The sequence below is a fragment of the Tachypleus tridentatus genome, chromosome 10, assembly GCF_004210375.1.
Source record: "Tachypleus tridentatus isolate NWPU-2018 chromosome 10, ASM421037v1, whole genome shotgun sequence".
Taxonomy (NCBI): domain Eukaryota; kingdom Metazoa; phylum Arthropoda; class Merostomata; order Xiphosura; family Limulidae; genus Tachypleus; species Tachypleus tridentatus.
This window is the reverse complement of record NC_134834.1, coordinates 4,517,217-4,532,512: the sequence shown is the minus strand read 5'-3', so window position 1 is coordinate 4,532,512 and position 15,296 is coordinate 4,517,217. Positions and strand designations below refer to the sequence as shown.

General features: G+C 35.1%; 1 protein-coding gene across 3 annotated transcripts in view; it reads left to right on the top strand.

The window, feature by feature from the left end:
- Nucleotides 1-15,073, top strand: part of LOC143228667 (protein lev-9-like) — a 115,907-nt gene extending 100,834 nt beyond the window's left edge. Inside the window, exons 9-13 of one of the 3 annotated variants that reach the window (XM_076459911.1) lie at nucleotides 5,557-5,730; nucleotides 5,840-6,178; nucleotides 9,659-9,853; nucleotides 11,179-11,373; nucleotides 14,556-15,073. In XM_076459911.1, the coding sequence (XP_076316026.1) occupies nucleotides 5,557-5,730; nucleotides 5,840-6,178; nucleotides 9,659-9,853; nucleotides 11,179-11,373; nucleotides 14,556-14,812 (1,160 nt within the window). In that variant the 3' untranslated portion in view covers nucleotides 14,813-15,073. The remainder of the gene's footprint in view (nucleotides 1-5,556; nucleotides 5,731-5,839; nucleotides 6,179-9,658; nucleotides 9,854-11,178; nucleotides 11,374-14,555) is intronic. The other 2 variants (XM_076459912.1, XM_076459913.1) reach the window with 2 other exon arrangements.
- Nucleotides 15,074-15,296: the final 223 nt, after the last annotated feature.

The following is a 15,296-nucleotide window of genomic DNA, read 5'->3' as shown; positions in this document are numbered from 1 at the left end:
TGAGTGTGAAACTGATCCTCATTGCATCAATTGCAATGTCTCTCACCCATCCTACTTTCGTTCTTGCCCTAAATGGTTGGAAGAAAAAGATGTGCAGTGTTTGAAAACGATTCATAACATTACCTATCCTGAAGCTCGAAAATTACTGTCCACCACTCCATCTCGGATGTATGCTGCTGCACTTCGTTCCACAGCTACTGTGGGAGTGCAGACAGCTCTCTCTGTTCCCCTAAAGAATCGATCTCCAAACAAATGAAAAGTCTTTTAACCTCCATTGTTACGAAAGTTGATGAATCAACTTTAACACCTATCTCTGTCCCTTATATACATTCCATCAAATCCTAAGATCCACATCCTTTGGTTCCAGGTACAGGCATTTCCTGGGATTCATCTTCCTCTCTCACCCCAAGATGCAAAACAATCACTCGTTCAGGTCCTCAGTCACTGGAATCCCCTTCCAACAGCAAATACCTGCCCAGTAAACTCAGGGCAGGATCGATAGAGGTCGATAGTCTTCCCTCAAATAAGGAAAGTAAGGACAAAAGACGTGGTCGTAAACAGAAGGGTTTTCCACCCAATTCGCCTACTCTAAAAAAAAATGGTCACCTTGATACAATGGAATTGTCGAGGTTTACGTTTTAATCCAGATGACATCAAAACACTGATTGCTTCCTGCCATCCTGTTTGTCCTTCCTCACAGGAAACATTTCTGACACCTGCCGATACAGTCACCATTCGGCGGTTTTCTTTACACAGAAATGACAGGCTGTGATGGACGAGTACATGGAGGGGTGGCACTGTCGGTTGATCGGCATGTGCCCATCCTGTCTTTGCCACTCGACACACCCTTGGAGGCCGTAACCATCCGTGTTTCCTTGGGTCATACCATCACTGTTTGTTTTCTCTACTTGTCGCCTGGAGAGACATATGATCAATCAGACATTGATGCTCTCATTGAACAGTTGCTGTCTCCCATTTCTAGTCCTGGGGGACTTTAATGGACATCATCCCTTCTGGGGAAGTGCTGATATTGATAGGAGGGGTCGCTCTGTAGAGCGTATGCTCTCTGATCACAACCTTTCTCCTTTCAATACTGGTTCTTCTACTTATTTTCATGCACCTGGTCAGTCCTTTATTCTCAATTTACTCCCCTTCATTATTCTCCAATTCTTCATGGAGGGTTGACAGTGATCCAAGAGGTAGTGATAATTTTCCTATAATTTTGAGAGAGACTGGCTGTGGTCGATGCCATCTGACCCACGTGCCCTGGTGGAAGCTGGATCACACAAACTGTCTCTCTTTCATTGCTCTCGCAGAACTTGATACTGCCATCGTCTGTAAGCCATCAGTAGACGACTATGTGGCACCAGTAGCTGACTGTATTATACAAGCAGCTGCTCAATGTATTCCTAAAACCTCGACAAGTTTTCCACTATATCCTCGTCCGTGGTGGAATCCTGTCTGCCACATGGCACGGAAGGCTCAAAAATGGGCCTTGGATAGTTTCCGTAGATATACTACAATCTGGAACTGCATCGCTTTCCAGCAGCCCCGTACACATGTTCGGTGGGTAAGACATCAAAGTCAGAAGGAATATTGTATTAAGTTCACAACCAGCATATCCTCAACCACAAGTTTCAAAGTCATTTGAGACAAGATCCGAAAGGTCAGTGGGCAGTATCTCTCTGTCCCCCCTCTCGATCTTGCTCTCTGATGGCCAGGAAGTAGCTAATACTCTGAGCATCGCCGATACTCTAGGTGAAAGCTTTTGCCGGGTATCTAGCACTTCTGCTTCTTCCTTTACCTTCTTAGACATCAAGACTCGGGCAGAGCGATCACCTCTTTCCTTTCGAGCTGATTGTCTCTATGACTATAATCGTTCCTTTCAACTGGTGGAACTCAAACTGGCCCTTCATCGGTCTGGTAGTACATCTGTTGGACCAGATGATATACACTATGAGATGTTTCGCTGTCTATCTCCTGCTTCTCTTGCTATCCTTCTGATTGTTTTTAACCGGATCTCGCAGGAGAATGTTTTTCTTGGTGCCTGGCGCCAGGCTATTGTTCTACCTTTCTCTAAGCCTGGGAAGAATCCCAAGATTCCTTCAAACTACTGTCCAATTGCTTTGACAAGCTGCCTTTGTTAGACCTTAGAGAGGGTGGTTAATGCTCATCTTGTTTGGTTCCTCAAATCAAACAACCTCCTCTTACCCACCCAGTGTGGGTTCTGACAATAGCTCTCCACCATGGACCACCTAATTCCACTTGAAACTTTAATCAGGGAAGCCTTTCTCAAATGACAACATCTTGTATCAATATTCTTTGACATTGAGAAGGCAATGATACAACATGGAAGTATGACATTTTGCGAGATCTCCATATATATGGGTTACATGGCTATTTGCTCAAAAAAATCAAAATGTTTTAATGGGCAGGAGATTCCAAGTTCATGTGGGCTCGACACTTTCCCTTCTTTTCTACACGAAGTTGGAGTCCATTAGGGCTGTGTTTTGAGTGTAACACTTTTCACTATAATGATTAATGCCATCACTGAACAACTCCCTTTCATTGTTACAAATGGGCTCTGTGTCGACGACTTTCACTTCTCGTGTCAGTCGTCGAACATAAGGTATATTGAGCGGCAGCTACAGAATGCCCTCAATTGTTTACTGAAGTAGACCATAGCAAACAGTTTTAACTTCTCTCTCTCTAAAACCGTTTGCATGTACTTTTGCTGCCAACGGGGTAATCACCCTGATCCTGAACTCTGTATCGGCAAAGTTGTGCTGCCTGTGGTCCCTGAGTTCTTGGGGCTTATCTTTGACTGTAAGCTGACCGTTATACCACACATCAAGCAGCTATGGGTGAAATGTACAACAGCACTGTACATCCTTTATGTCCTCTCTACCACCACTTGGGGAGCAGATCGGCATTCTGTGCTAAAGATATATCGTGCTCTTATTCGATCGAAACTCGACTATGGATCACTGGTCTATGGCTCTGCCAGACCATTGGCCTTAAAGATGCTAGACTCTATTCATCATCAAGGACTTCGGCTCTGCACTGAGTTTCTCCGCACTTTCCCAGTTCAGTGCTTATACATAGAGTCTCATGAACCTTCTTTGCATCTCTGCCGTTTGCAACTGTCTTTACTATATGCTTCGAAACTTCGTTCCTCACTAAAGCATCCCACCTTGGGTTTTGTTTTCCTTCTTCAGTGAGCCATACTTTTTCAGAACAGATGGTCTGCCATTGCTCCTTTTGGCCTTCGTATCCAAGAGCAGTTGGATGAATTGGGTCTGTTCTTGGATAACATTGCTGTATCCACTGGTCAGCCCATCCCACCGTGGCTTCTTACAGTCCCCAATTGTGACCTATCTTTAAGTCATCTGAGAAAAGTAGATACTCCTGTTTGGAAATACTGTCCACTATTTGCTGAACATCTTTTGAACCATTTTTCCATTCCTATTTATTACAGATGGTTCTAAATCAGGTGACTGTGTGGGCTCTGTCATGGTTTATTGTTGTTCGGTAGTTGTACGCAGAATCCCCTCTACAGTTTCTGTGTTCTGTGTACACTGATGAACTGTACACCATTTCTTTTGCCCTGGATCACATAGAAGCTAAGCAGTACTCAAACTGCACTATTTATACTGACCCGTTTAGTTCTCTACTGGCCCTGGAATTGCTTCACGTTGGTTCACACCCTGTTCTCGCCGATATTCAAAACAGACTTGCCCATTTCTCTTTAACATCTAATTCTATCCAGGTTTTCTGGATACCGGGCCGTAATGGTATTCGCGGGAACGAGCTCACCGACACTGCAGCTAAGTCTATCTGCTCTGGCACTGTCACTACTGTGCATGTTCCGTACATGGACTCTGGTCCTGTATTCAAGGCTCAGCTCCGTGCTAGCTAGCAGTCAACTTGTAGTGAGCAACGCGAAAACAAGCTTTTCCAAATAAAACCCTATATTGAACTTTGACCGTCTTGGTTATATAAGGATGGGAAAGAGGAAGTTGTTCTAACTAGACTACACATTGGTCACAGTTTTTTAACCCATCGTTTTTTTAATCTGGAACTGATGTACCAATGTATAGTCTGTGTAACACTCAGGTCACAGGAAGCCACATTTTACTGTCTTGCCGTCGTTACAACTCTCAACGACGGTACCTTTATAAACATGTTCTGTCCCAGGGTTCGTCCATAACGTTAGACAGTGTTATTAGTGATGGTGACACCGTCCACCTTGGAAATATTTTTAGTTTTTTAAAGACCATTAATCTTTTTAATGTCATTTAAGTTTTTAATTTATACATTAAACTGTTTTAATGTGATTCCCTTTTAAGAATTACAGTCCCTCTAGTAAGATTTGAAATTAGAAAATGGCCGTAACGTTAAATAACTTGAAACCAGGATTGGAAAGGCCAACTTCGTGTGATGAACGCTGCTGTTTGAACTACCCATTAGTCATCCTGGCGAGTTATTGTTAAAATTATGCTACAAATCTTTTTAAACTTTCATTACTTTACTTTTTGAAAATGGCCATAATGATACATAACTCAGAACCAGGACTGGAAAGGCCAACTTCAGGTGACTAACGGTAGTTTTTGTACTTATTAGTCTTCCTAGCGAGTCATGATAATTACAGTTATACTACAGAAAGTCCTTTACAACTTGTATTACTGTAGTTTTTCTCTTAACGTTGTAACACAAGATGTAAACATTGGTTTTATGCTATTTATGTTTTTTAAACTTTGTTTTGTTTTACCTTAAGTTCCTTTTATGAATTTTACTAAATTTACTTTTAACTTTTTACCGGATGTTTGATACACATAGGCCTAGCTGTTTTGTGCTATAAAACACTAAATTAACCAACCAACCTAGAATCTTTGTAAACCTACATGATTGTATCACTGACTGAGGTAAAACATACCTAGAATCTTTGTAAACCTACATGATTGTATCACTAACTAAGGTAAAACATACCTAGAATCTTTGTAAACCTACATGATTGTATCACTAACTAATGTAAAATATACCTACAATCTTTGTAAACCTACATGATTCTATCACTAACTAATGTTAAACATACCTAGAATCTTTGTAAACCTACATGATTGTATCACTAACTAATGTAAAACATACCTAGAATCTTTGTAAACCTACATAATTGTATCACTAACTAATGTAAAATAACCTAGAGTCTTTGTAAACCTACATAATTGTATCACTAACTAATGTAAAATATGCCTAGAATCTTTGTAAACCTACATGATTGTATCAATAACTAATGTAAAATGTACCTAGAATCTTTATAGATCCTCATGATTGTATCAGTACGTAATGTAAAATATATGTAGGTTTATAATTATGGTTTTTCCGTCCAAATTATTAATGTAAGATCTTCCTAGAATACCTGTAGGTCTATAAATCCCATCAGGAATGTGAAATGTTGTTTGTAAATCTCTGAAGGTTCTATCAAAAGTAGTCTTGTCAAGTGACAGTTTCTGAAGGAGTCCATTTAAATGTACTTTTACATATTACATTCTGCAGCTCGCTGTAAGCACTTACCGAAACAGCCGAAGCACGGCATGGTGATTGCTCCTAAGACTGACCACAACATGACCGCCTTGTACCGTTGTAAAGATGGCTACAAGCTAGTCGGCCCAAATATCACTGTGTGTAACTTCGGCAGATGGACCACCGACACTCCCCGTTGCGAAGAAGGTGAGTAGTTGTAAGGTTAACATGTGCTGTGTATATTTGGTTGTCTTTATAAGGTATAAATCTATAGCTAGAAGCTCCACTAGCCGAGGTTTTATTGTCCGTCCCACAGTCTACTGCCCCTTCCCTGGGTACCTACCTAACGGTCGGGTGCTTCTCGTGGGCCACATGGGTATGTACGACTACCGGCCCTACGTCAGGAAGGTCACCAACAACAGACAAATCATGTACGAGTGTAACCGTGGCTACATGCTGATGGACGGACCGCCAGGGGCTACGTGCGTGGACGGTAAGTGGAGCCCTACCTACCTCCCCCGGTGTGTTAAGGGATCACACCCCCGGATCCGTTGGACACGGTCCGTTCGGGAAAGATTTCTCTGGCGGGTTAAGAGAAGAGATGCGGCAGAAGGGAACAGAAATGTCGGTCGGAAGAAACGGAGACGACAGAAAGGTTAGTAGACACTTTCTTTCAGTGGTGTAAAACAGTGTTGTGTGAGGTAAGACATCTTAACTTCATGTATAAGTCTTACACCTATTCTGTAGTTTATATTAGCATAAAATAGTGTACAGTAAGGTAAGACATCTTAACTTGGTGTTCTTACATTTTACATGAGTTCTGTAGTTGATGTTGAGATAAAACAGAGTTGTGTGAGGTAAGACATCTTAACTTGGTGTTCATACATCTTACAAGAGTTCTGTAGTTGATGTTGGGATAAAACAGTGTTGTGTGAGGTAAGACATCTTAACTTGGTGACCATACATCTTACAAGAGTTCTGTAGTTGATGTTGGGATAAGACAGTGTTGTGTGAGGTAAGACATCTTAACTTAGTGTTCATACATTTTACACGAGTTCTGTAGGTTATGTTGAGATAAAACAGTGTGTCGGGTGAGGTAAGTCATCTTAACTTAGTGTTCATACATTTTACACGAGTTCTGTAGGTGATGTTGAGATAAAACAGTGTTGTGTGAGGTAAGACATCTTAACTTAGTGTTCATACATTTTACAAGAGTTCTGTAGGTGATGTTGGGATAAAACAGTGTTGTGTGAGGTAAGACATCTTAACTCGGTGACCATACATCTTACAAGAGTTCTGTAGTTGATGTTGGGATAAGACAGTGTTGTGTGAGGTAAGACATCTTAACTTAGTGTTCATACATTTTACACGAGTTCTGTAGTTGATGTTGGGATAAAACAGTGTTGTGTGAGGTAAGACATCTTAACTTGGTGTTTAAACATCTTACAAGAGTTCTGTGGTTCATGTTACGGTATATGTCAAATGAACAGCGTAACTCACTTATATTTTCTAAAAGATATTCGTAAAGCCAAACTTGAAGAAAGGTAATTAGAAAATATTTTGATATAACCATGTTTGACCTTCACTGGTACAACTTACACCAACTTTTGGGTTCAATAAAACTCAAAACAAGGTCAGTAAATAAGTGGCGGTATGAAAAACATTGTTTGATAACTTCGAACCGAACTTTTAATTTGTAAACGACTTTAACTTAGGAATATAGAGATGGCGTAACTCGCTATTGTCCCACCGGTCTTATGCTCTGGTATGTATAAAAACTAACGGTTCTATCCTAACCAGCGTGAGTAACTCAGACGTCTGCGTCAACTCTAGGTTTTGTATGTTTTGAATTTCACGTAAAGGTACATGAGGGCTATCTACGCTAACAATCCCTAATTTAGCAATGTAAGACCAAAGGGAAAGCAGTAGTCACCATCACCCACCGCCAACTCTTGGGCTACTATTTTACTGACGAATAGTGGGATTGACTGAAGGGGGCGAGCATGTTTGGTGGGACGGGGATTCGAACCCGCGACCCTCAGATTACGAATGGAACGTCCTTAACCACCTGGCGATGCCAGGGCCACTCAACCCGAAATACAGTGGCAGATATATTAGAGTTAAAATATTACTTTATGTTCTTGTTTCACTAAAAACTTTGTAAGTACATTAAAAATGTTTTAACTTTATAACGATGTTTATAAAACAAAATTTGTGTTGTATAGCAGATAAACAGTAGAAACATTTTAAAGACCTTTCTAAAGATTCGTTATAAAACGAATGGTGTTGAGCGAGTTCTTCTAATTTTTTAGTGAAATAATTCCAAGTCCAATCAATGTACCTTACGATAACAGATTGGTTTATTTCTTCCTTAACGTTTCAACAAGTTAATGCTTTTCAGTAGCTTGTTGGTCTGAGTTTACAAATGATTTTCGAACAGAAAGAGGCCGCTAAGAATCAAAATAAACATATATATATATATATATATACTTGTAAAAATACATGGCCAATCGAAAGATCAGCTAAATCACTTTAATTAACACTAATCCAAATAATTCATTTAAACAAATTACTGAACTGGCACTTTACTACTGCACTGATTCTCGTATCTATTCACCCTATTCAGAACGAATTTATTAGACTTTCGTGAGGTCAAATTTAGAACTTTTTAAGCCTGCTAGCACATATTTACTTTATTTTAACATGTAGCTAGTCCATAAGTACTTCATGTCATGAATCAAACAAACATGTGACTTTGTGAGGATATGTTATAAAACACAAGCTTTGTGTCGTATCAGAATATACATATATGTGATAAATTAGTAATATAATTTTGTAAAAAAGTGTTACGATACACAAGCTTTGTTTCGTATAAATATATATATATATATATATAATCGGTAAACTATTAATATAACTTTGTAAGGATGTGTTATAAAACACAAGCTTTGTGTCGTATCAGAATATACATATATGTGATAAATTAGTAATATAATTTTGTAAAGATGTGTTATAAAACACAAGCTTTGTTTCGTATAAATATATATATATATAATCGGTAAACTATTAATATAACTTTGTAAGGATGTGTTATAAAACACAAGCTTTGTGTCGTATCAGAATATACATATATGTGATAAATTAGTAATATAATTTTGTAAAGATGTGTTATAAAACACAAGCTTTGTTTTGTATAAATATATATATATATATATATATATAATTGGTAAACTATTAATATAACTTTGTAAGGATGTCTTATGAAACACAAGCTTTGTGTTGTATAAAAATATATATATGTAATTGATAAATTATTAATGTATCTTTGTAAGGATGTGTTATGAAACACAAGCTTTGTGTTGTATAAATATATATGTATATAATTGATAAATTATTAATATAACTTTGTAAGGATGTGTTATGAAATACAAGCTTTGTGTTACATAAATGTATATGTAATTGATAAATTTTCAATTCAACTTTGTAAGGATGTGTTATGAAACACAAGCTTTTTGTCATATAAAAATATAAATATAATTGATAAATTATTAGTGTAACTTTGTAAGGATGTGTTATGAAACACAACATTTGTGTCGTATAAAAATATATATATAATTGATAAATTGTTTATGTAACTTGGTAAAGATGTGTAATGAAACACAAGCTTCCTGTCGTATAAAAAATATATCTATAATTGATAACTAATTTACGTAACTTTGTAAGAATATGTTATAAAACACAAAATGTGTCGGATCAAAATATATGTATAATTGATAAATTAATAATGTACTTTGTAAGGACGTGTTATGAAACTTAAACCTTTGTGTCGAATAAAAAATATATACAATTGATAAATTATTTATGTAACTTTGTGAGGATGTGTTATGAAACACAAGCTTCCTGTCGTATAAGAAATATATATATAATTGATAAATTATTAATATAACTCGGTATGGATGTGTTATGAAACACAAGCTTCGTGTCGTATGAAAATATATATATATATATATAATTGGTAAATTGTTTATGTAACTTTGTAAGGATGTGTTATGAAACATTATATCGTATTATGTGTGACAAGTAATCAGATGTTAAATCAACATCCGAGATAAAGTACTTCCCTCTTTCTTCACAGACCCCTGCACACCAATACCCCAAACAGCAGTAATGGAGGTGGACATCCTGCGACTGGGGATAGGAAACAGTTCAATGCCTCATGGGACTAAACTTCGAGTGCGTTGTACCAAGGGATACGGGCTTAATCTGAAGAAAAATAGGATACGTTGCGCTAAAGGGCGCTGGAAACCTGGAGAGCCCAAGTGTATTACCCGTACGTGACCAACTAGGCCACAACCAGAATAAAAACCCTTCTATGAGATAATTATCATTTCATTTCCAGAATTTATTACACACTTTTAGAGATCGTTTTCTTTCACCTGTATTTAAATTTTATTACATTTTAACAACTTACCCTATGTTGTAACAAATCGGTCTATTTGTTCTGAAGTTCGGTTTTATGTTATCTTAACAACTTACTATATCTTGTAACAAATAGATCTGTTTGTTCAAGACACAGGTTTTATGTTATCTTAACAACTTACTATATGTTGTAACGAAGCGGTCTGTTCATCTAGACTCGGGTTTTATTTTATTTTAACAGTTTACCATATGTTGTAACGAAGCGGTCTGTTTGTTCAAGACACAGGTTTTATGTTATCTTAACAACTTACCATATGTTGTAACAAATCGATCTGTTTGTTCAAGACACAGGTTTTATGTTATCTTAACAACTTACCATATGTTGTAACAAATCGATCTGTTTGTTCAAGACACAGGTTTTATGTTATCTTAACAACTTACCATATGTTGTAACAAATAGATCTGTTTGTTCAAGACACAGGTTTTATGTTATCTTAACAACTTACCATATGTTGTAACAAATCGATCTGTTTGTTCATGACACAGGTTTTATGTTATCTTAACAACTTACCATATGTTGTAACAAATCGATCTGTTTGTTCAAGACACAGGTTTTATGTTATCTTAACAACTTACCATATGTTGTAACAAATCGATCTGTTTGTTTAAGACACAGGTTTTATGTTATCTTAACAACTTACCATATGTTGTAACAAATCGATCTGTTTGTTCAAGACACAGGTTTTATGTTATCTTAACAACTTACCATATGTTGTAACAAATCGATCTGTTTGTTCAAGACACAGGTTTTATGTTATCTTAACAACTTACCATATCTTGTAACCAATCGGTTTGTTTATTTAAGACACAGGTTTTATGTTATCTTAACAACTTACCATATGTTGTAACGAAGCGGTCTGTTCATCTAGACTCGGTTTTTATTTTATTTTAACAGTTTACCATATGTTGTAACGAAGCGGTCTGTTAATCTAGACTGGGGTTTTATGATATTTTAACAGTTTACCATATGTTGTAACGAAGCGGTCTGTTAATCTAGACTGGGGTTTTATGATATTTTAACACTTTACCAGATGTCTTATTAAGTATTTGTTAGAACAGATGAGACTTTAATTTAATTATTCCGTTAACATGTGTTCACTTACAAAGTTTTAATAGTTTCTGTTTTTGTCACGTTATCCTGAAGAAATGTTTTAAAGAGACTTGTTTAAACTCCAGTTCCTTGTGCTATACCGAAGACAGAACATGGACACTACCATTACTACCAGAAAGTCGTGAAATATGGGGAGTCCGTGGATCACGGTGAAGTGGTGAGACTCAACTGCTTCCCAGGGTTCCAGCTGGTTGGAATCGAGTCGCTTCGTTGCTGGTACGGAGACTGGACGGCTAGTATCCTTCCAAAGTGTGTCGCAGGTAACACTAACACATTGTTTATATTCTGAACAAGCGGAAAAGCTAATATCGTTGACATGAACAGTATATTAATCACAGAAAACTACATCTGTTTAGAAACATGGTGTACCGACATATGATGACAACCACCTACATCTGTTTAGAAACGCGCAATATTAATGTATGTACATGATGAAAAACACCTACATCTGTTTAGAAACATGGTGTATTGATGTATGGATATCATGGCAAATACCTACATCAGTTTGGAAACATAGTGTATTGATATATCTATATGAAGACAAACACATACACTCGTTTAGAAACATGGTGTATTGATGTATGGATATGATGACAACAACATAATCCGTTTAGAGACTTGGTGTGTTGATAGTGTCAATAGTGTGAACATTTATACAAATAATTACATAATAGTAATAATAATTAACGTTAGTAAACAATAGGGTTAACGACTACACAAATAATTACATAATACAAATAAACATTAAAGTCAGTCAACATTAGGGTTAACATTTATACAAATAATTACATAATAGTAATAACCATTAACGTTAGTAAACAATAGGGTTAACAACTACACAATTAATTACATAATACAAATAAACATTAAAGTCCGTGAACATTAGGGTTAACATTTATACAAATAATTACATAATAGTAATAACCATTAACGTTAGTAAACAATAGGGTTAACAACTACACAAATAATTACATAATACAAATAAACATTAAAGTCAGTGAACATTAGGGTTAACATTTATACAAATAATTACATAATAGTAATAACCATTAACGTTAGTAAACAATAGGGTTAACGACTACACAAATAATTACATAATACAAATAAACATTAAAGTCAGTGAACATTAGGGTTAACATTTATACAAATAATTACATAATAGTAATAACCATTAACGTTAGTAAACAATAGGGTTAAGGACTACACAAATAATTACATAATACAAATAAACATTAAAGTCAATGAACATTAGGGTTCACATTTATACAAATAATTACATAATAGTAATAACCATTAACGTTAGTAAACAATAGTGTTAACGACTACACAAATAATTACATAATACAAATAAACATTGAAGTCAGTGAACATTAGGGTTAACATTTATAGAAATAATTACATAATAGTAATAACCATTAACGTTAGTAAACAATAGGGTTAACGACTACACAAATAATTACATAATACAAATAAACATTAAAGTCAATGAACATTAGGGTTAACATTTATACAAATAATTACATAATAGTAATAACCATTAACGTTAGTAAACAATAGGGTTAACGACTACACAAATAATTACATAATACAAATAAACATTAAAGTCAATGAACATTAGGGTTAATATTTATACAAATAATTATATAATAGTAATAACCATTAACGTTAGTAAACAATAGGGTTAACGACTACACAAATAATTACATAATACAAATAAACATTAAGACAATGAACATTAGGGTTAACATTTATACAAATAATTACATAATAGTAATAACCATTAACGTTAGTAAACAATAGGGTTAACGACTACACAAATAATTACATAATACAAGTGAACATTAGGGTTAAATTTATACAAATAATTACATAATAGTAATAACCATTAACGTTAGTAAACAATAGGGTTAACGACTACACAAATAATTACATAATACAAATAAACATTAAAGTCAATGAACATTAGGGTTAACATTTATACAAACAATTACATAATAGTAATAACCATTAACGTTAGTAAACAATAGGGTTAACGACTACACAAATAATTACATAATACAAATAAACATTAAAGTCAGTCAACATTAGGGTTAACATTTGTACAAATAATTACATAATAGTAATAACCATTAACGTTAGTAAACAATAGGGTTAACGACTACACAAATAATTACATATTACAAATAAACATTAAAGTCAGTGAACATTAGGGTTAACATTTATACATATAATTACATAATACTAATAACCATTAACGTTAGTGAAGAATGGAGTTAAGATTTATATAAATAATCACAAAACACAAATAAACATTAATGTTAATAAGCAATAGGTTTAACATCTTTTCATATAATTACGTAATAGAAATTAACATTAACTTTCTTTAACACTGGGGTTAACATTTATATAAATAATTACATAATACAAATAAAGTTTAATGTAAGTGAACAATGGCGTGAACGTCTATACAAGGTATGTAATATAAATAAACATTAGGATTAAAAACTTTACAAATAGCTACATAACACAAATAAACCTTAACGTTAGTAAACAATAGGGTTAACGTGTGTACAAATAATTACTTAATACAAATAAATATTAACCTTAGGGAACAGTAGTGTCAACGTCTATACAAGTAATTGCGTAACACAAATACACATTAACGTTAGGAAACAATAGGGTTAACATTTATACAAATAATATATATTACAATTGAACATTAACATTGTAATTAACTATAGGTTGTTAAGTGATGATGCAGTTAAAGACCAGTTATACAGTAATGAAGTGTGGGTTATTTCCCTGTATTTTGCACTTTAAACAATAACATGCCTTTCCCTTAGCCTCATTATATTTTATGCTGAATATTGCCACTTAAAACACAAAAGAATGTGTATGTTTTTCTTATAGCAAAGCCACATAGGGCCATCTGCTCAGCCCATGACAAAAGAAGAGATAAACGGTGTGAAGGGTTAAAAGTAATATATGAAATACGGTCGCAGTAGGTGTCATTGTGTCTAGATATACGATAACGAATTGGTTAGTCTGTTAGAATAATGTATATCTCTCACCGATTATGTATTTATGGCTTTTCTCTTTCAATGGAATTTACCCTCGTAAAAAGTTAAGTTTTCAAAATCTCTTTCAGAGCTCAACATTACCTTAAGTAAACTTAAGTAACCACGACAAGATAAGTTGTTTTGTGTCAACATAAAGGGACAAGATAAGTTGTTTTGTGGAACATCCGTTTGGACAGATGAAATAATTATCTGTACTCCCGATCATTAAGCTGAAATTACAGAAATTAATGTGAACCCTATTTCTTGTAATGTTGTAATGTCGGAATTGTTTTCTGAACCATCCTAATTTTATTAATGTTTCGAGACTTACAAAGAGTACTTTATTATTATACCATATACACAGTTTATCATTCTGTTTCTAGGACCCTGTGAATTACCCACCATTCCACATGGCTACTACCTGTCTGGCTACAGAGCAGGTTTAACTATCTCCCATGGTTCATCAGTTTCCTATGACTGCAAACAAGACTACGTTAAAGCTGACATAAATCCTACACACTGCAAAGAGGGAAAGTTGCTTCCCAACCCACCGGCTTGTCTGACTCACACACTTAGAGTGAAGGTGCCTACCTGGGGTAAGATCGTAAGCAGTTCTTTGTTTAAGAAACACATGAAGTGACAGTGAAAGTGTAAGATAATACACCGTTCTATGTTTGTCTAATACATACATGAACTGACAGTGAAGGTACTTATTTAAAATAAGATTACACACACTTCCACGTTTGTCTAATACATACATCAAATGAAGGTACTTACTTAAGGTAAGATTATACAGAGTTGTATGTTTATCTGATACGTATATTAACTGACAGTGAAGGTACTTACTTAAGTAAAGGTTATACACAGATATGTATTTGTCTTATACATACATGAACTGATGGTAAATGTACTTAATTAAGGTAAAATTATGCTCAGTTTTATGAGTGTCTAATACATACACGAACTGACAGTGAAGGTACTTAAGGTAACTTAAACACGTTTCTATGTTTATCTAATACATACATAAACTGACAGTCAAAATACTTAAAGTAAAATTATACTCAGTTTTATATTTGTATAATACATATATGAACTGACACTGAAGGTACTTAATGTAAGATTAT